Source organism: Aphelocoma coerulescens, chromosome 2 (genome assembly GCF_041296385.1).
Source record: "Aphelocoma coerulescens isolate FSJ_1873_10779 chromosome 2, UR_Acoe_1.0, whole genome shotgun sequence".
Classification (NCBI taxonomy): domain Eukaryota; kingdom Metazoa; phylum Chordata; class Aves; order Passeriformes; family Corvidae; genus Aphelocoma; species Aphelocoma coerulescens.
Window position 1 is genome coordinate 129542950 of NC_091015.1, and position 22394 is coordinate 129565343.

At 37.6% G+C, this 22394-nt stretch overlaps 1 protein-coding gene across 3 annotated transcripts in view; it reads right to left on the reverse strand.

Moving 5' to 3' along the window:
- Window positions 1–644: 644 nt before the first annotated feature.
- The window catches only part of NSMAF (neutral sphingomyelinase activation associated factor), a 39514-nt gene continuing 17764 nt past the window's right edge, over window positions 645–22394 (reverse strand). For all 3 annotated transcript variants that reach the window (XM_069004802.1, XM_069004803.1, XM_069004804.1), the window contains 21 exons: window positions 21313–21384; window positions 20371–20479; window positions 18156–18332; window positions 16584–16663; window positions 15131–15221; window positions 14974–15037; window positions 14803–14854; window positions 13736–13856; window positions 13337–13468; window positions 11540–11582; window positions 10937–11100; window positions 9382–9490; window positions 7975–8033; window positions 7461–7528; window positions 5818–5885; window positions 5469–5592; window positions 4646–4729; window positions 3479–3629; window positions 2991–3093; window positions 1929–2038; window positions 645–999 (listed from right to left, as the gene is read on the reverse strand). In XM_069004802.1, coding sequence (XP_068860903.1) covers window positions 905–999; window positions 1929–2038; window positions 2991–3093; window positions 3479–3629; window positions 4646–4729; window positions 5469–5592; window positions 5818–5885; window positions 7461–7528; window positions 7975–8033; window positions 9382–9490; window positions 10937–11100; window positions 11540–11582; window positions 13337–13468; window positions 13736–13856; window positions 14803–14854; window positions 14974–15037; window positions 15131–15221; window positions 16584–16663; window positions 18156–18332; window positions 20371–20479; window positions 21313–21384 — 2076 coding nt within the window. In that variant the 3' untranslated portion in view covers window positions 645–904. The remainder of the gene's footprint in view (window positions 1000–1928; window positions 2039–2990; window positions 3094–3478; window positions 3630–4645; window positions 4730–5468; window positions 5593–5817; window positions 5886–7460; window positions 7529–7974; window positions 8034–9381; window positions 9491–10936; window positions 11101–11539; window positions 11583–13336; window positions 13469–13735; window positions 13857–14802; window positions 14855–14973; window positions 15038–15130; window positions 15222–16583; window positions 16664–18155; window positions 18333–20370; window positions 20480–21312; window positions 21385–22394) is intronic.

Below are 22394 nucleotides of genomic sequence, written 5' to 3' on the forward strand. Positions count from 1 at the left end.
TCCAACATTGCTTTGTTCCTGGGTTGGGGAATTGAGTAAACCCAGGAACTCTAGCTCTGTTTAAAGGCCATACTAAAATTCCATCCCAAAGGTGTTTTGCATTAAAGAAGGTTGAGAAAACAAAACATGAAAATGCTGAAGGATAGTAATATAAATAAGGAAAAGGAGGAGTGATAGTCTTTTATGCTCTAACTTCAGGCACAGGATTAGGGGAATATTTATCCCAATACATGTGTGTGTAGTTGGTCTGTAAGGAGATCAACTTTATGCTTGTCTTCTTTTCAGACCAATACATTAGTGCTGTTGTTTGGCAGGAAAAAGCAAGAGAGAATATGTTCTTATTGTGCTCTATGCCTTTGCAATAGCCACAGCTGAGGACTACCTAGGAGCCCAGACTGAGGACTGCTCAGAACAGCAGCTGCTGTGATGTTCAAAGCAGTATTTACAATCACGTGCATCTCTACTAAAAAGAAAGGTTGATTTCACACAAAGTACATGCATTATGGCATGAGACATGACAGCATTAAGCTGCACACACCTGCAAAGGCTTAAATTAAGAATGCAACTGCTGCTTCTTTCAAAGCAGTTCAAACAGCAAGCTCTGATGCATTCCAAATCAAACAATGACTGCCAGTTAAGAGCTCTTTAATTACAGAAAAATAAGTCTTTAATTTCATATCAGATATCATTTCAGACAAGCAATTTCAGTATGATAGTCCATGAAAAACAAATGCATACTCTATGGAAGTTAAGAGCTCTCAGTAAAGTCACCATAACATAGAAAGTTGTAGTTGAACAAAGCTTCCTATCTGGTTGAACTTCAGCAGCCATCATTGCACGCAGTTAAGTTCCTTTAAAACGTCTGGTTTAAAATTACAGTTCATTTAAATGGAGGGAAAGGCACTTAGTATTGCAGTTTCCAGAACATGATTTGTTTGTCTTCCCCTCCTGTAATAACACTGTTGCACTGTTCATTCATCCACATGGACATTACAGCACCTGGGAAACAAAACAAAGCAAAAACCAAATAAATCCAAATGCAATTGAGTGTGGTATTCGAGATGACAGAACAGATCTTTTTAAGAGAGTTTAGCCGAGTCTGATCATTAGATTTCAGTGACACCATATATATGCTAAGAGGAGTTTTAGTAGGCTTCAAGGTAGCTGCTCATATTCACAGTGATGATCTCATGCTCCATTGCCTCAGCTGACTTTTGGTACTAGAGGGACATCACCACTGCAGTGTAGAATGCAGATGGCAACTAAGGAAAGCATTCATGGAGAATGAGCTTTTTTACTCTGCCATTTGGAATTTTCATGCTAAAAGTGTATTCACATCTTGTAGCACATGCCTTAGAAGCCCAGAATGATCTCTCCACAGGTCAAGTTCCAGAGTAAAACTTACAGTAGGGAAGTTTGAAACAACTGTTTTTAGTTAAATAGCCTTAAAAACTTAACTGAATAAAACGGAGGTAGTTTTTCTGCACACATCCTGGTTGCTGATGTCCTGAGACTATATAGATATATTTAATCACCCTATAAATCCCCATCCAAAACAAGTTCTCTAGTAAACTTTATTTAACATTGCTAGACTCAGCCTGGACAGACCATGACAAAGGATACAGTGCAGTCTATACTGTATTTGAGGGCCAAGAGGTAGAAAAAGGTTGGCTTTCACAGTGTTGTGTGAATTTGAAAAATTGAGAGTAATTTCCCTTTGGCCAGTCTGGTAAAGAGCAATATTCCTCCATTGTTATTAGATTTCCTAGGCGGCTCACATGGCCCTACTTTTAATTCTGGTGTTTCATGTAAAGCTGACATCAGAACAGCCTGCTGGCTGAGCAGGTGAGTCAAAGTTTTCAGTACTAAAAGAGCTGGAAAATAGAAATCTTGCATTCAGTTTGAGAATGGGAATAGTTCAGGCATACCTGTATGCCCTTTGATTCTTTCAATAACTTTTCCTCCAAGAATGTCCCAAATCAGTAATTCACCAGATTGAGAGCCTGATAAGATGGTATTTCCATCCCACTTGAAGCACCTGCAAGTAAGTCTGAAGTTAGTTCATGTCAAGCTTTTACATAACGACAGCCAAACATTTCCAAACTAGGTCAAAAAAGAATTGGAAATAGAGATATGAAATCAAAGGAAACTCCACTTTTTAACATAGTCTTTCTGGAAAGATTATTCCCAAATTATTTTAAAGAGTCACAACCCAAACTTGCTTCTCTGACTACCCTAGATCCAGCTAGGCCTTCCCCTGGCAGAGGATAAAACATAATCCCCTAACAGAAGAGGACCCAGTCAGCTACACGTGTGTGATATCCCAGTGCTCTCATGAGCCATCACTTCTGCCACTTCATATTCCTGAACTGCAAAGATGACTTTCAGGTAAATAACTAGTGAAAATATATATGTGAACATGTGTATGTTTAGATATATCCACTAAAAATGAACAAGTGTACTCCATGTATAGCTGCTGTATTTTCACTCCAGTAACTGAGTAAGCATTCCATCTGTTTACCTGATAAACCATAAATAACTGTATACTTCTCAGTTGCTGGAAAAAGGTGATTGGTCTTTGATTTTAATAGTCAATCATTTTTTAAGATTATTGAAATAAAAAGACAACATTAAAACCCCCCAAAACAAAACCAAAGAATCAATTATTAGCTATAGAGATGATTTAAGTAAGAAAACTGTCACCTTGTTGGAAATTTCAGTAGCTCAGCTGCTGGAAGAGCTGGTTAGCTACAGATCTCATCATCTTTAAAGGACCTTAAAGTTGTTGTTGAAAAGTTATTTACTTAGCTGTTTGAGTTTGCCCCAGTTTGGAAAGCTTGATCAGAAGGCACACAACATGGTACAGTGTCAGCCTTTGCCCTCTAAAAAGTGATTCAACAAAACAAAGTTCCCAGTATTACTGCCCTTCCCACTCTGCTGTCACCAACTATCTCCACACAGCTCTGTAACCTGCATGTTCTCAGCATTACCTCTGTGGCTCTTCAGCAGTCACAGAAGATATGAGCATTCCAGTTTGTACATCTATCACTTTAAAACAACAGTCCTCTCCTGTGCTCAGTAGATGTCTGCTGTCTGTACAAAAGAAGAAAGCAAACAAAAGAAACAACAACAACACATGTTCAGACATTTGGTTCTAGTCACTAAAGCACTCTGTGATCAGCATGTTGGATGTGACATTGCCTGACCTACTTATCTATAAATAATTTACTGGAAATTAAGTCTCTAAGCAAGCAAAGATAAACAAGATTGGTTTAGAATCTAGACCACTGGTCTACAGCCTAGCATGGCCTTGTGTACAATTAAATTCTTTACAGTGGAGATGTGTGACAATCCAAAACATCTTACCATCCCCCTTAAAGCAGTAGTTCTAATAGGAAAGATAAATTACATGGTATCAGGAATAAGATTCCCTTTGAAACTCCCAAGAGTGCGTATTAAAAACAGAAATCCAACATACCAGGACTAAAGCCAGAATGCAATACAGTCCCAGAATGACATGGCAACTGGTGCAACACTGTTGCTGTAGAAACATCCCAAACACTAATGGTACCCTCTTTGGTTCCAGATGCCAGTATGGTATTTGCAGCATTAAGGTCGATTGTATTTACCTAGGAAGTTAAACATCCCATGATTTTTCCTATTCTTTCATGTAAGCCATCTTGAGACAGGTTTTAAACATACACAAAACAAGCCCATTATCCCTAAGATGATATTTTATTTATGAAAAGCTTTGAATTTAATTCTCAACATCCTTAAATTAAGTACAAGTATGAAAAATCCAAACTATAAAAAGAAAAAAATAGGTCACTTAAAGATATTTTAAAAGGTTTTTGCTTTGCTGAATCAGAAATGCTAAGTAACATTTCATATTGCTTTTAGTACCAATACTCTCCATCTAAATGCCAGACTCTACCCTTAAGGGTAAAATTTTCACTTTTAAAAAACTTCCTACCCATCAATGTTTCCAATTCTCTTGGCTACAGTTCTTAAATGTTACCAGAACTGTTTCACTATTTGCCAACATGACCTGTTAAAAAACTAACTCTTAGGAGGTTTAGAATACAGTAATTCTAAGTATCTTACTAGGCTGACATTAGAGGCTATAAACAAAAGTATGCAGTTACATATTTATGATTCATTGCACACAATGTGTTTATATATTTACAGTGAAATTCACTAAGATATTTGATAGCATAATAAACAACTCAGGAATTCTTTTTCATTTGCTTGCCTTACATTAAGAGGAAGCTGTAACAATCAAAACACTTGAAAAAAGATTAGTCTGTTTTCAAAACCAAAGAAGCAAACAAAAGCCACCCAATCCTTCCTGCCCCCATAGGAATTCTGTGCACACAAGCTGAGCAAGACAAATTAAGAAACCTCTGTTTACACTGGTGCTTCAGTCCCCCGAAGTGGGCCTTTCAACCCAGGAAGCAGGGAGCAGAACCATCAGACAGTGAAAACCCAAAAACACAACAAAAAGCCCCCATACACATTTCCCAAAATACACTCCTCAGCCCCTAACCCAACCCTTGTGCTTTACCACTAGATCATGATTTAAATGATCAATTAATTTTATTATTCTGAGATACTATAGCATACTGAGATACTGTAACATACTTACACTAACATCATGTTCTAGCTCTGCAAGCAGTTCAAAGTGGTGTTTTTTATTGCTCAAGGTCTCTCCAGGAACACAGTGCCACACCTACAACACAGATAGTTAAGTTTGCTCAAGGAAGCAGTAGTATAACCCCAGATGAGTTCCTCTAGTGCTGAACTCTCACATTACAAGGAGGACTGCTGGTGTTCACTGTGGGCCTTGCCTACGTGGCAGAACACAGCAAGAAATGGCACCTGAACTCATTTACCCTAAGCAGAGCCACGTGCTGAAGATGACTCTGCTGACTCCAGATAGCTACAGAGCTTACCTAAGAGTGGGTATATCACTGCACTGAATGTGTACTTGCCAAAAAATCATACACAGCAGTCTTTGGGAAATTATTTCCTGTGTCTAGCTTCCAAATTATCTTTCCACCTAACTGTAGGCATGCTCTTTAAAATTAGCAAGTTTCTGGTCCTCTTAGCTGAAGAATGTAAACTACAAAATTATTAAACATTTTGGAAGTCTATTCCACCCCGGAAACAGAATCACCAAAGTCACAAAACATTCCAGTTCCTCCAACAAATACAGTTTGTCTTCAGAATCCTTATTTTTTACAGTAAAATTAGAATGAATGAAATTTCTTGAAAAATAACACTTTAGCTTTGAAACAGTTGAGCTAAAGCTAAATGAAGAATAAACTCTAAAGTAAACTTACTGTGATACTAGCTAGGTTATTACTCTAGTACCAGAGGTACATCCAGCCCAAAGCATTTGGCTGTCTGAATATTACAGAGTGCTGGCTATAAATAGTTATGCAACTGTAACAACCCCATCTACAAACCTTCACAGTGGAATCCCAAGATGCAGAATATAAGCGCCCATCACGCCAACAGATCTTGCTGACTGCATCATCATGGCCCATTAGGATGTCTTGCTGTCTTCCAAATGCGATTGAATAAAAATATCTAACAGAGGAAGGTTACAAAAGCATTACATTTTGTAAAACTTAAGGGTTTTTTTTCTAGATAAAGTAACTTTGTTTCTGTAGTGTCTAATGGAAATCTAATGGGAAGAAAAAGAAACAGACACTGTTTTAACTACGAATTTCCGTATCATTATCTAAAACCATAAACGTAACAACCAAGGCACCCCATGCAATTCAATAAAGTCAATAGGAAATAAATACACACATATGATTGTCCCATGAAGAACTTATGACAGTGGTATCTCCTGGTAAGATCAGACAAGATGACAAAGCCTGTAAGAAAAAAAAAAAGTAGTATTCAATTTCTTACCCCAAATTCAATAAAAGTATATTAACATGCTTTTGGAGAACAAGAAGCATTTTAATCTTCTATAAACAACATGCAGATGTTATATGAACACTGACCAAGAAAAACCTTAGAGGCTGGACACTGAACAACAAGAATACTTCATCTCTGTTAAATAAAGGTAGCAGAGACATTCAGAAATACATGCAGAACTGATAGATTTTCCAAAGAAGCTGGTATATTGAAGTATGTAATTCCTCACTCAGAACTAACTGCGTCAGATCATCTTTTAAGCTGCTGTCAATTCTGGACTCAAATGGCTAACGAACTAAAAATGCAGATTTCTTTTGATGTTTGTTCTCCATCACAGGTACTTACCAGCTCAGCTCTTCCAAAGAACAAATATAACTAATTCCTGCTATTCTCAACAAGAAACATTTACAGATACCTGCTCAGTTACATTACCATCACTGGAAATGGCAAGGAAAAAACCAACAATCAGCCCAGTGCTTCTACCTGATATCATTACTGGTCATGTTTTAGGTCTACTTGAAGAACAGTAAGCCACTGGACTGTAAAGACTACTTCTTGCTGTACTACATTACTGTAAGTGTTTAGATCAGCACTAAAACTACAGGGGAGAAGAATAAGAGTATACAAGACCTCCTCATGAAAAACAGACTTTTTGCTTAGGAGTCAAAGAGCTCCCTTTTCACAGTGCCAAGAAGCAACATTCCAAAGTTTCCCTTTGCTGAAGCATTAGGAATTGATGTATCTCGATTCACCTGCTAGTGTGTCCCATGGCAAACCACAGGGTCTTGATCCTGCACCTTACTTGGGGACCAGTCAGGACATGCTATGGCTTCTGTCTGGGCAACACATTTGCCATTCTCATTCCCCCCAGAGATGACGGTAGAGAGAAAACTGATGTATCTTGATGTCTTGCACCAATACAAGACTGAACATGACAACTGTATCTTTATGACCCAGGTCTGGCCACAGTGCTCAAGCACAGAAAATCAAATTCAGAATCCCTTTGCCAGTTTTTTTAGGAGCAGGGGAAAAATGTTGTTCAGAAGTTGCTGAGATCATTGCTCATGGAGGAAGGATGGCTCATTTTCACCCAGCACAGATTCCACTCCCCTGTGCTTGGTTTTTCTTTGCTGGCTGACTCAGGCTTCAAACACTTGGGTGCAGTAAGGCAATGCTGGATGTAAGCACATGGGTGGAATTTAAGCTTCGCAATTCTGGTCCCAATGGTAGTTCAGGATTGCTCAGGAAGACACCTCTGCTGATGCCAGACTATCTTTGTCTACCACAAGTTCTTCCTTGGATAGCAGGGCAACTCAGAACACAGCCAGTGTAACCAATTAATGCTCCTTCCCCATGTTTGCAGAATGTGCTGTCTCTCTGGTGGCCTGACAGAGTCTCAATTCACTCTGCTAAATTATTCACACACAATAAAACTGAGTAGGGAGGGGAAAGAAAAGAGGCATTGATGGATGCTAAGAGCCATCTCTCTGAGCAGCTTTCCAGATCTCCTTATTTTGACAGCAACTTACCATATTTGAAAAGGACACACTTCTCTGGATGGTTTTTGATTCATTGGAAAACATCTTCAAAGTTGAATCTGGGGACAAGGACAAAATAGAAGAAAAAAGGACTATTTTATATTCTAGAAGCTAATAATTTTGTTCCTGCTTGAATATCTTACTATGGGAAGCAGACACAGGTTTCTCATAGTCTCTGAGAAACTCTTCTTAAGGCCTGTGACTTGGGCCTGGAACCACCCTGTTTTGCGCCAGTTACAGATGGACTACTCCAAGCTCATCAAACTCCACGAGAACTCTGGTATCTAAATGGACAAACTTCCATTATTATTATTACTGAAATTATCTTCCAAGCCTAAATAATACTGAAATACTTGAGTCAAAATCATCTAAAACAGAGCAAATTCATATAGTTAAACTATTTAATTACATCAGATATGTATTTCAGTTTCATGTCCTTTTGTTGAAAAAACCCCATAAACCTGCATTTACACTGCAGGTTGGTAAATACCTGTGCAATACTTACCCTGGGATGTAGTGAAAACAGAAGACCCATTGCAAGTGACAGCTATTCCAGTAATTGCCCTGTTTAAAACAAGGAAGCTTGTGGGTGACTTCATAGGTTTTGAAACTTAACCACCATACTGTAAACAGACTAGAGTTGAAATCTGTTATTTGAGCTCTGTAAGAGCTAAGACATTCAAGAAGAATAAAAACACTTCAGTGGTGTGTTATCTGCCTAGAGACAAAAATATACCTTGACATAATATGTGGAACACCAGGACAGGATCCCCACAGTGTTCTGTAAGAACTCTATCTTTATCAGAAGGGACTCGCCCATGTGAGAGGATAAATGGTTTCACATTTAGTTTTCCAATTTTGGATCAGCTACAAATAGTCAAGAAGCTGCCTACAAGCAGATACTGAATACCCCAATTGTCAGGAATTGGAACTTGCACATCTTTTCTCCTTTAAGTTGACATTGGCAAAGTCACTATAGGTAGAAATTTAGACAAAGCTTATGTCAGGGAATTAGGAAGCCCAGAGCATCCTGCACAGCCAAAGTTCTGTTACACAGCTCTGTGTCTCATTATTTCTCAGCAGTCTTCAGAGAAAAAAAAAGTAATAAAAATAATCAGAAGCTGAAATTTGAGTCTCTCCAGGATCAGGATTTCTCTAATGCTAACAATCTGGTAACAGGTTTCTCACTACAAATATTACCTTGTTTTAGGGACATGATAATGTTTTCCTTGATTGGATTACAGTCACCAAGAAAGTAGCTGGACTCAAGGTAGTAAGAAATCCTCATAACCAGCCCAGTCACTAGGACAAGAGATAGGGCCAAAGAAAAATCTGTTCTTTAAAATATAGCTGACATTGTTCATTATTAGGTATTTTCAAAGTCCACCTGAGTGCCCCTACTGACTGTTGACTCCCTAGGAACACATCAGAACAGTAGTTTGGTACTTGGATTAACTGAAAACCTATAGCTGGAGACTTAGCAAACTGCTCACACAGCAGCAGCTTGAGGTGTACAGTAGAAAAACTTAAGTGTTTAACCTTTCAAATCAGATGGGATGAAGAAGTTTGGTCATCCTGGTGTTATAAAAAAAAAACTAAACAGAAGTCTTTATCTGGCTGCTGTTATCAGTTTTAGAGAAGAGTAATCAATATCTGCTTCAGCTACTAAAATGGTAATGAACTTATACAAATCTAGAGCTAAGGAAAAACAACAGCAAAAATCAAGCTGACAAATACCTTCTCTGGATTCACAACCCATCATATACTCAAATTCATCTTGCATAATCAAATCACTAAGTCATCTCACAAAGAAAAGTATTTACCTTAAACCCTAACCCATCATTCAGATTGATACACAGATCTCCCACCCCAATTTAATGGAAGAATTTTGACTGAAAAGAATAGTACCTACTCTTTGTGAATTTTATATTGCTTATCTAATTTTAGTTTGGCAATATTGTTCCAGGCAAGTGTTATACTTTCTTCTGTCAAATCTTCAAATGATTCTTCATTTGGAGAAACTGCAATAAAATGCCACGATAAAGTTTCATCACAAAGAGAAAATAAAAAGACATATTTCAAATACCTAGGTAGCTGACATAAATATGAAAGTACAGAAATCATGCAGAGCTTCAGGAATAAGACCCTTAGGCTAATGCAGAGAGTGATAAGATCACTGACTTTTTCCCCAAATCTCTTCCTGAATTTGCATAGGCTTACACAGTCAAAACCAGGATTTTTCTTACCAAATGAGTGCTTTTAAACTGCAGACTTTATAGAACACAATTCCAAAATGGAAAACAAACAAAAAAAAAGAAAACCCAAAAACTCTGCAGTGATGTTCTGATGTCCTTTGAAATGTCAAGGTCTTTCCAGATGGAAAAAATCTAGAAAAGCCATTTACTGCTACAATACAGTATATGATTTTATTATTCTGTTGCATTCTGTTAAGAGTATCACAACTTCATTTCACTGTTGCAGAAGTTAAGGGATGAAAAATGTGACAAAATTGAGAATTAGATGTTGATTATTATAAGAAGGTCAAACCCAAGAGAAACTGCTGATGTGTGAATTAATGACTTAGGCAGCAAACCACCACATCTACTTAATACATATGACCATTACTATCACCACATACAACTTCCAAAGCCACTCTTGCCACCTGGATGCTACAGGCTGCCATGCTAAGTAGCACTCATTGTCATTCCTCTGCTTAAAAGTGAAGGCCATCAAATGGTAAGTGAATTAAAGACAATCAAATGTGAAAAACCTTTCCAAGTGATACCTGGGCTGAATCTTCAGCCCAATTTATAGTTAAATCACTATATACATTATGAAGACAAGAGCATGTTAGTTTCAGAGAAATGGTGTTAAGTCCTGCCTTGAACAGGAGCCTGTGAGGGCATTACAATCATTTTCTTGAAGAAAGTTATTCAGTCAACTCTGGCCCTACAGTATGTAGGGGGAAAAAAAAAATCCCTTCAGATTTTCATTCAAGTCATGGAAAAGGGAAAAAAATGCAGATGCTTTATTTAAGTTCTTAGGGTTTACTTTGATCAAGCCAATTAACTGATTACCCCTAAGACATCCCTGTTAAAAACACAAACAAATCTTTACATCATTTAAAATGCCTGCAGATATGGTCAGTGCAACTGCTGTCACATCAGCTTGAATTTGAAGTGTCAGGAAAGGCTGGGATGATAGCCCTCCCACACCTTCAGAAACAGAGGTTGAACAGTCCCAGAGGAGAACACTGGAACAGAAGGCAAAATACAGGGCAACATCTGTACTTTCAAATTTTAAACTGGTCTAGTTTGTTTTTCTTTAAGATTTAGTTCATGGGTTTATCTTGGGTTAGCTTACAGGGAAAGTAGCCAAGAGAGTTGTATAATGAGATCCTGTGGGAGAAAGATACTACTCAAAATTACAAATCCTTTACATTGTCAGTTTATCTATTAAACATTTACCTGGAGACTCAGCTATGGAAATGCTGTGACTAGATGTTCGAGACAAGCTTTTCAATTTCGGAATGATCCTTCGAGGATGAGGGGTTGTAAACAACTGTTTTGGCGTCTGTCCAAACTCCAGGATTTGTGTCAGCAGAGCTACTTTTTCATTGGGGTCCATAATACTTTACAAAACAAGATATATAATTAAGCCAAGGAGACAAGTACTACTTTTCCCTCCCCTCCCCTGAAGGCATGGGCCTGCATGTGCAGTTACTACAGCACTATAGGCCATCACACATTCTTAAAGAACTGATTTACTGCAGATTCATAATCATATAACAACTTTTTAATTTTCTTTATGTAAAATGACAATATTCTCAATGACTGAAAAAATGAAGCAATTTCGTGAAAGCCAGACTGAAGAAATGTTCAAGTAATAATCTTTCAATGCAAGCTAGAACTGAGAACAAGATGCTGGTTCTCTGCATATTTGGGAGTATAAAATGGAAAAGAAACACTGTTCATATACAGAGCCCTTCTACAGCTAGCAGAGAACTTCAAGAGATACTGAGAAACTTAGCTAACTGCTTTAACAAAAAAATTCAGATTCTTGTTAATTACCTGTTTAAATCCACTCCTCCTTCATAAGTTAATGGGTGAAACACTGGAAAAAAAAGTTTATTTGTACAATGTAGATATACAAGGCTCATTTTGTTTGTCTTCCTATAAACAAAGCTGCATTTTTAAACTCACAAAAAAGGTATTTCAGTAGGCATTAGAGTTTGAGGTCTTACATTTTAATCCTGGATTTTTTTACCCAAAAAAAGTTTAGGATTTCTAAGAGATTTTCAGAAAGTTCCAGAAGAAATCAGTACTTTCATAAAGGAAGGATCACTTATTTAAACTTCATTAAATACTCCAATAAATAAACAAATAAGTAATAACCAAGCAAGCACAGCTGCTTAACTGGATCTCTGGTTAATTTTTAGACAGGGAACAGAAAGTAATAAAGAATGATCAGAAAGGTTTGTGTATTCACCTTTCCAGGTGAATTGCCATGACGCAAATGACGTTGGGGCCTCTGCTTAAGATTATTTACTTTGACATAACTTCATTCATACACAGATCCCTTCTGCCTCTTACCTACTTAAGCATCTGCAATTCATTATGCTAATAAAATTCCATACTGCAGCAGAAATAGCACATTATGCATAAAAAGTGCTCTCATTAGTGCTCTCTTCTGAGAGGTAAAAATATAGGTGCCATAATTTATATGCTGATTTACTGTATTTACAGTCTGTGGTAATTGACACTTATGCTCACAGTATGACTGGATGCCAAACCCCGAAATTCTAAAATATAACCCATCATATGTTGAGGGCATGTGGAGAAAGTACACTGAAAAGAAATGAACAACAGGAAAACAACCCAAAACACCCTCAAGCAAACAGAAAAAAACCCCAAAAACAAACCAACAAAAAACAAAACCCCCACCACCCAACAAAACAAGTCCTATCTCAACTATATTACCCTGGAAATAAAAAGTACTGAGTACCAAAATGAAGAGTTGTTTATTCCTACCCTCACCACTGTTGTAGGAAAGTTTTCGTCTAAACATATTCTATGCTGTTAAGTGCAAATTATCTCAATATTAGCTGTTACTTGTAGTCCTTTAAAAGGATAAGGGCTTCTGGAATAAACATCCTAAAAATATGATCTGCTACTCTTTTTTTACCAAGAGGGCATTTCCTTATTGGGTAGTAACATACACAGCTAAAATATCAGACTGATGAATAAGCTAATCATTGGTAATAGTATTAGGTGTAAATAAACACATCTACACAGCAGACACATAACAACATCCCCTTTGTAAGGGCCCACAGTGATGAGATACATGTTCAGAGTAAGGCTGCAAACAGTGAAATGTTTCACATTTCAGTCTTATGTATGTATACAAGGACAAACCAAGACACACTTTTTCCTTCATGCTTGCTCCTAAAGACCTGGAGCCCACTAGCCCATTCCTTCCCTTGCCAATTCTCTCAGGAGGAGGGGGAAATTGCGTTGAAATTCTGTCACTGAAATTACAGTGGAGGAAAGTTAAATACATGTTTATTTGGAGGCCCTGCAGGCTCCCATTTTTAATTGGGAAACATTAATTCCATACTCTATTGCCACACTGTGATGTGCAAGCAATTCCCAGCAATGCTACAGAATCGTCTTGTCCACCCCCTGAAGCACATCTTCAAAGATGCAAATCACCACGAAGGCAATACTACCAGGTAAGTCACTATTTCAAGTCAGGATCAAACGTTCAAAGCACAAAATAAGCATTACAGATAAGTTGTGATTTACCATTCTTGCCTAGTTGAAACATCCCTTTTTATTTTTTTGCTAGTTCTATAAATGTGTATTTACCATTGTGAGCTGCAACTGCTTCACTTCCTTTCTGCTTGTAGCCAAATATGATGTCAATCCACTCATGAAGATGTTCTGATACATATGGACTTTCTAAAGCCTCTTGGCTCTTCTGAAGAAAGTCATCAGGACCTGACAAGAGAAAGGTTAATTAAAGGAGAAAACATCCCATTCAATATTGGTATCCATCTCTCTTCCTCCTCTTTCTTGAAAAGCCAACCAAACACCCCATGCTAAACATCAATTTTTTTACAAAAAAATAAAAGCACCTATTAATTATGCCAATGTTTTAAAGAAAGAATTAATTTAGAAGAAACTAGAATGGACATTTTTGAGGAAGAACCATGATTCCAGCAATCTTGAATTAATTAAAAATACAAGAAGTTTGACTACTATTACCTGATGCCCAAGGTGGAAGCTCTACATCTTCAACCATCTTTCCACCCTGCCTTTTTCCCAAGTCCAACTTCAAACTGTTTACTAGAAAACTAGAATCATTTTCATAAAATTCTGGAATCAACTGGAATTAAAAAAAAAAAAGAACAAAAAACAACCAAGTTTTGGTATTAGCTTAGTTTTGATCACTTAAATAGATCATTCAGTGGAAAGAAAGTTATTAAAGTTCATATGTCAAGCCCTAAAGTTGGGCAGGTTTTCCCTACAAGACAGTTCTCTGACCTAAACTGCTAAATTTGGAGTGGCACACATTTTTAACACATAATGTGTGACATATAAATCCATAATATCTATGAATATCTTCAGAACTCTCATTGCATAGCTACCTTCTCATTTTTAGGACATCAAGTAAGAGTCAAGACTAAAATCTAAAACAAAGCTAAAATTATAACCGAAGTTTCAGAGATAAAATCAATTATTTAACCACCACCATATCTAACCATTAACTGTAGACTATTTTTTAAAAAAGCATCATTGTATTCAATAATGTTTCTTTGATAAAGGAGTTGAACAGTATTTACTATGTGACAGTTTATTATTCTCAACGTATTCTACAAGTTAGGGTTTCTTAAGGCTCAAAAACCCAAGATACTACTACAGTTTAACTCTCTCGATGTAGCATTGCAATACATCCAAATCCTTACAAGATTCCACCAAACAATACATAAAATTGCATCTTTTCAGCATTAATCCATACTCTGGTAATTCCCATGTATTTCCAATAGCATTCACAATGATACTTCTGTTAAACTAAGAACCAGAAAGCAGGCACAGACAAGCAAACATGGAGCTGATACAGGATTAATATACAGTTAATAAAGGATTCATAAAATGCAGTCATCAGCCTTAAAAAAAAAAAAACAAAAACAAAAACCAAACCCACACAACTAAAAAGCACAAACAAGAACAAAAAACAACCTAACACACTCCAACCAAATACTCTCAAATTAACAGTAGATGAGAAAGCAAAGCACAGATGAGAAGATTTGAATAACTTTCCAGCCATTTACCTCTTTGAAATCTGTTGCACCATCCAAACAGTTTTTCCAGGTTTCTGCAATACTAGATAATACAGACCAATTACACATTTGTTAGAAAAAATATTTTTAAGGCTTTGCACTCCCTATTGATGCATATTTGAAAACAAAACCAGCCTAGTTATATACAAAGTGTAAACAAACCTGTTGAACATTCTGTCAGCGTGATCAAACTTTCCATTCTGCAGACAGAGCATGTATTCTGGAGCTTTGGAGAAAGAAAAACAGCATCAGCTTGCTCCAAATCCTGTCTGCTTTGGAGGTAACTGTCTGCTGAGAGAGCATATAAAAGTTGTCTTACCAACTCTAACGAGATAAAACAAAACATAACCCGGAGAAGAATAATGGCTTCCATACATGAACTTGGGCTCTGGCATTTCCTGATAACGTGTCTGCAACACAGGAAGAAGAAAGAAATGTCTGTTTCAAATCAGCACTCCTGCTTTCTCTCAATACTGAACACATACACACTGTTTCTTTTTAAAGACACAGATTAGGACCACCCTCAATTTTTCTTCTAATGATAAAACAAACTCTAAGTTCTAATAACCATGCAGCTTTAATCAGAGCAGTAAATCAACACAGCAAAATAGTTGTTATAACTGATCATCCAAAACTACCAGGTTTTCAGTGTTTTTTCCTCTCTCACTTTAACACATAACTGCAGTGACTCAAACTCAAAGAAGTGCAAACAAATTCTTCCTTTTTGTCTTTCACATCAAGTTTAATGAGAGTATGGAAGAACATACTGACTTTCATCAACCTGGAAGATTCCTTCCTGTCTGAAGCTCCTATGAATTACTCTGCAATGTATCAAAATATAAACAGAATGACTTTTACTGCAGTAAGCATGAAGCCAATAACAGTTTGAGGAAAGTCAGATCTTAGAAGGAAGACTTTATATACTGTTACTGTAAACACAATATTGTTCATATTCTCACCTTCCACAACCTTAGGAAGCTATATGATTTTGAAATATTTTAATCTTTTTTATCAATATAATGGAGTTATTCTGGCAATATTTTTTTCTAATGTTCTGTGAAATATTTTGGCATAATTAACTTTCCATAGAAGATAATAATTTTACACAAATAATTAAAAGCCAAGCAACAGAGGAACTTCTAAGTCTCTAACTATGTGTTTGACAGCTTATGAAAGGAAAATCTGCCTACCTTGAGAAATAGAAACACACAGTGCACTATTATAAGCATATAGAATTTTCAAGTTAGTGCTCTGACCTCCATGGATCCAAATTTCCTCTCTGAAGTACTCTCCCTCAAATTTAGTTTTTTTCTGAAATGGAAATACTTAAAATTTCTACTACTTTTCCTTATTTCTTCCAAACATGTGTTTTACATTACACATTTAAATCCAAGGGTTTTGAAGTTTCATAAATCCCTGTATGTTTATACCATCCCAGTGCCACCATATATACAGTCAAACGGATTTGGGGATACTATTTCAAAAGTAAGGCAAGACTTTTAAAAGCATATACATGTGAAACAGTAGTAAGAGAGAGGAAATGGATTCAAATAATTTTAAATTAGTACTGACAAAACCAGTACTGATGAAATTAAGCTGGAGAATAAATGTAGAATGGTTATAGGTATGTTTGCTTCTGATAAGGTTTATAGTTAACTTTAGATATAATAATTCATAACACAATTCCCAAAGCTTGATGAACAAAGCTCCTTTTATTGCCAATATGTACAAGACACAAAGTGTTCAGCATATAAATGCCAAGATATACATACCACGAGTCTATCCAGCCTTTCCTTATTCAGGGCACCAACTGGTTTACTCAGGTCACGAAATGTTTCAGGCTTTGTCAGATCTAAAAAAAAAACCAAACCCATGGTTATAGACTCCAAGCATTCTGTTAGACATTAGCATACTCTAATCAATATTTAAAAACAAACAAAAAACCCCCAACCTAACCAAGAAGCAACAAAGCAAACAAAAACCAACACAGAACACCTCCAGTAATTTTCTCCCTCCCTACTAACTGCAATCCCATAAAGTCATACTGTAAATGGCTACTCATCTTCCTTCCAAGTCCATATAATCTCATGCCTCTTGCTTAAGAGCTAATAGTTAATATATGGGACAGTTATTACAAGTAGTATCATGTAGTCAAGGTCCTGCTACCAAAGGCACAAAAGCAGCCATTATCATCCTCTTCCTACTCACTAACCATTCTGTCAGGCTACAGTTAAGTCCCACCATACAATCAGATTGAAGTGTTTGAGCAGGTGCTGATGAATACCATGAGATTCCCCTACTCTGCTTCTTGCAGAAGGACACCTTCCTCAAAAGGACAAACTCCCATCACAAACTGTAGGGTATGCCCAGCCACTGCCCTGGAGGGATTTCTGCTGAGATTGCATAATCACCCAGCAGGACTCTCTGGAAAGGCAACCACTTCTTTAGTCAGGGCAAGAAAAGTCAGACCCACAATCCTCTGGGAGACCCTGTGCAGATCCTTTGTAACCCATTGGCCTTTACCCTCTGAGACTCATCCCCTGTATCCCTATAAAAGCTGCCCTCTGCCCCTGCGAGAGGGAGATGCTCGCCCGTAGCTCCCCTTCGCCAGAGTATGGATAATAAAGCTACCTCGTGTGGAACAGCCACACGAGCCTCTCGACTCTCTCTGGTCTGGCTTGGCCTGGAGGCTGCCCTGCAGAGCTGAGCTGGAATCACGAGCTGACAATCACTAAAGAGCTGACAGCCTCTGCACAGGCCCTCCTGCCAGCAGCTGAGGGAAGACACCAGGCCTTGGGAAGGCGATTCCTTTCGGGACCATCTCTCTGGACCGGTCACAGCTTCCTTGGTCAGAGCCACTGAACCCCTCACCAGCTGTAACAAACTGCACTAAGACCCTTAATCAAGTAGTCTATTTAGGCACAAGCCTTGTCAGCCTCTTGCATTCAATTTGCAATGCTAAGAATTATAAAAGAACACCTGGATTCTACACATTTCAGTGTGTATAACTTGTTAAAAAAAAAGTCATTTTACTTTTCTATGGTTCTGTTCAATTTATAAGAATCACAGAAAGTCTTTGAATGCTCAGTACTGCCAATCTGCAAAGCAACCAAGCAGATGTTTGGTACATACTCTGTTATCTGAGGAGTGCAATACTTAACAGAAAAAGGTGAGGTATTTTATCCCCTAAGCTAAAGGGGAGGGGTAAGTCCACAAGAAAACATCTGAGATCACTAATGCCAGGTTCATTTTGATGTAACATGAACTTTATGCAGTGTAAAAGCCCCACAGACACATTTCAGGTTGGTCATAATGCACTAACATGCCTTTTTGTATACACATACCCAACACTGAACTAGAGTAGTCTGCTATGATCCAAGGAAATACAGGATACTGGGAGAGATCATTGCAGCTTCTATCAGCCAGATTGTTGAGATGGAGAAGATACTGGTAATTTGAAATATGTCCTCGCTGCCACTGCAACATATAACTTTCAGCTGTGTGCTCTGCAATATGGTTTTCTAAAATAAAATAAAACATTAAGAGTTGTGAGGTTTAGAGTTTGACCCCTAACTTATACCGTGATTAACATTACACAAGATACTATACAATAATTAAGGGCATAGTTTCTTAATAGAACAAGTAAGAATTTACTGGCAACTTCATGTTTCCACAGCTACCATAGCTTTTTAATGTCCCTGCAAATGGGCCTAAATTGCATTTGGTCAGAAAAAAAAAAAAAAGCAAAACATAAAGAAGGAGTTCTGAAACCAAACACAGTAAAAATGGGTGAATATTTACATAGGAATGGAAAAATATTTGCAGACCATGAACAACTCCCTCAGCAATCTGGCAATCTTTAAGATTTCAAATTTCTAGACTCAGTTCTGCTAGAGTCAAGCAAAAATTAAATATATTTTCCTACTGCAACCAAGGACATCCATTGTCAATAACTTGTGGAAAGAAGTCATGTATGTACACAAACAGGATTTAATTTCAGATCCAATGAAACAGACTAGAGGAAAAGAAAACTTGACCCACACTCAAAAAAGTAAGAATTATGCACCTGGAGTTCTCTTTGAAGTATAGGCAGGAGCTCAAGAAATTCAAACTGCACTACTCTCTGCTTATTAGCTGTAATGCCAAGGTACACTGCTGGAAAACTGGGTTATTTATTTATTCTTAAATTTTCTTCCATTGATTCAGTATACAGCACTTGGGCAAGTGCCTGAAATAGCAGAATTGAAGGACTGCAACCATAGCACAACATCAAGACAAACTTGGATTAGATTATGGCAGGCCTCTATTTTAGCTATTTTATAGGGTAGAAAAACATATTCCAACCTTTCCTTCACTTTAGGACTTTTAATTCTACAAATAAAAAGTGTTAGCACCTTCAAAGAGAAGCTCTTCTGCTGTCAGGGAGAGATGCTAAAGTGCTACAAACACTTTCAGAGAAAGGGCTCAGCCTTTTTTTATTTTACTAAGTTCCAACATTATCAGCATTTTCATCTACACCTTGAAATTTCACCTTAGAAAATTATCCAGGAAACAAAGTCTGAAGCAGGGTAACAGCATGCAGCTATTTCAATACAGAGAAGGTGATGTCAGAGTCTATTTCCTTTTCAAAGAAAAATCTAAAAGACTAAAACAGTTCTCAAGGAAAGTTATCATTCCTTCGTGGCCTTTCCATTTTTTCTTTGTGAAGCATGAGGGAAATGTCAACTGATATTTAGGTGAATTCATTGAAACAGAACTAGAGTCCCAGTACAACAACAAAATAGCACAAAATTTACATAAACACTTTCAATAGTGGCAGTAAATATGAGTTTCAGAGTTTCAAATTACAGAAAAACTCTGTCTTTTTCTCCCTTTTTTCCAGGACACACACATTTTAGGAAGCTTCTGTTTACAATCTGCAAAAAATATCCATCACTTTCTAGGAATTAATGCATATAACATTTAATAGAAATGAGAATTTAACTGTTTCAGAATGGTAATTTTCATCAGCCACTCCTAAGACTGAGGAAAGCTCAGGTATTTATGTGTGCACTGGAAATCTACCTCTTACATGAGGTTTCTCAGTAGGGTCTTAACTGAGGGCCTGGGGGATCCACACACAAGCTAGTCTATATTTTTTCAGCAAAACACAATTTAGCTGTGTGGACCTTATTTATCCCTTGCTTTGAAGATAAGAGTTTTGTGGCTTTGTTTGTTTCATTTGTTTGATTTTTGTTTTTTTTTCCTTGAAGCGGGGGGGGGGGGGGGGGGGGGGGAAGGGGGTGGTTAAATGACAGTGCATATCAAGTTGCAAATCAAAATAATTAGTTTTGCCTTAATAATGCCACCTCAGCTTTCACACTCAGCTCTTCAAACACAACCAAATAGATGCTATTTCACAACATTCATTTTGATCTTTGCTTATTTCTATTAAAAATTGTTACAGCTTATATATCTGTTTATTCTTCTCATTCTTCCCACACATCAACAGAGAAAAACCCAGACAAATTTCCCTTCACAAGGTACTACACACTACATTAATAAATAAATACTGCAAACCTATATATGTTGCAATAAGGAAATAGACCTCATCTCGATCCTGATAGTTGTAGAATTTCAAGTAGATGTCAGAACACAGATCGTTTTCTGTGCAAAATACTTCAAGTCCCTGAAAAGTTAAAGGGGGGGGGGGGGGGAATGAGACCAATTATTGACAAGCTGTAGTATTTGGGGTTTTTAACAGAATGTTCCAGTTACTAACATGTAAGACTTACAACTCTATACTGGGTAGCAGTTTTTCCCATAAAATCTAACATTAAATTTTCTATTTCCAATCATAACCGCATTCAGTTTACACTGAGCCAATATATTGGCTCTGTCTGGATTGATTAAGCATAGGTAATAGACATTTAATTCTTTGCATCACTCCATTCACTCAGGCAAAAAAAAAAAATATATATTTGGTTTACATGTGTTTTGAGAAAAAAAAAATTCTACAAGACTGAAATTCCAGTGCTAACACTGAAAGCACACAACTGAGGTTTCACTGCAGAACTCTTGTCATTCCTCAGTCATGTACAGTGGGACTCATCACTCCACGTTAAGTCTCAATATGAAGCAGTGACCAAACCTCCTCCATGAATCAATCCAGAGAAAATACATCATGAGAGAGAAATTCATTCAATCCTGTGATAGGTGTTTGAGATAAATGGAATGAATTGCTCCCTGATGGTACTCCCATCTCCCTTCCCCTATACTGACTGCTTATGAAAGAAGTTTTTCATCCTTGTCAGAATTCACTCTGCTTTTATCTTTTTGACAACACAGGAAAAGAAAACACTTGAAAAACCAGAAAGGATCATTGAGTACTATTTCACTATTTAATACAGAGTTTTTAAGAACACATGGCTTTTACCTAATGATGCAGACTGTTTCAGCTGGTCACTTTAAGAAACCATATATACACCATGACATTAAAATAAAATAAATACTTGAGCTTACCAGTGGCATCAGCCCATGTCTTCTTTTATAGATGCGACGCACATTTTGCAGTGTTATTTGTACAACTGGTTTCTGTGGGGGAAGAGGGAGGGGGAAAAAAAAGATGGAGACATTCTAGTAGGTTTATGTTCTTCTACCTTACCCTCCTCAGACAATCTGAAGTCTTTCTTGACTATAGATACTAGCAATATGAAAACAATATCCATCCATGTCATTTTAGCAGAGGAATAGTGATGCTAAGCAGTTATGTTAAAAAGAGGAAGCTAGTCTTTGCTGTTGGTTTTTTCCAGAGTAGCAAAGCAGTTGAGGAATCAACAAGCAGCAGTGTGTTATCCCCGAGTCTGTGGCCAGTAACAATGCTCATGCACGAGAGAAGCAGAACACAATAAACGGTATTGAAAGGGAGCCACTGGGCTGCTGGGCAAGCTGCGCCAACGGTGCCACCTGGCGGGTGGAATCAGAATGGCACCGTCATCCCACTGAAACCCTTTTCCTTGCCTGGACTTGCTTCCAGCATGTCAGAATCACAGTAATTCGGGTAGGAAGGGACCTTTAAACGCCGTCTAGTCCAACCCCACTGCAATGAGCAGGGACAATTTTAACTAGACCAGGCTACTCAGAGCCTGGTCGCACCTAATCGTGAATGTTTCCAGGGATGGGGCATCCACCACCTCTCTGGGCAACCTGTGCCAGTGTTTTACCACCCCCAAGGTAAAAACCTTCTTTTTTCTCTGTCTACTCTGAATCTAGCCTGGTCTAGGTTAAAACTATTACCCTTGAACTATTGCAAAAGGCCCTGCTAAAAAGTCTGTCCCCCAAATTCCTCCTCCTTTGTCAAACACACTTTCTCCAATTCCCTTCTCCATTCTCTGTACTAGCTCCAAACATTCCTTTGCCTCGTCACAGACATGATCTCTGTAACTCAACATTCCTTTCAGAGCACTCAGAGCTTTCTCTTTATTTTCCCTGTGTCTGAGCCTCCAGACTCCACTGAATCTTCTGCTTGTCTTTTCCTTGTCCTTAGGGCACTCAAGTTAGGCAGACTCCCTTCTTCCCCCACAGGGTACCAGTGGATGAGAGCA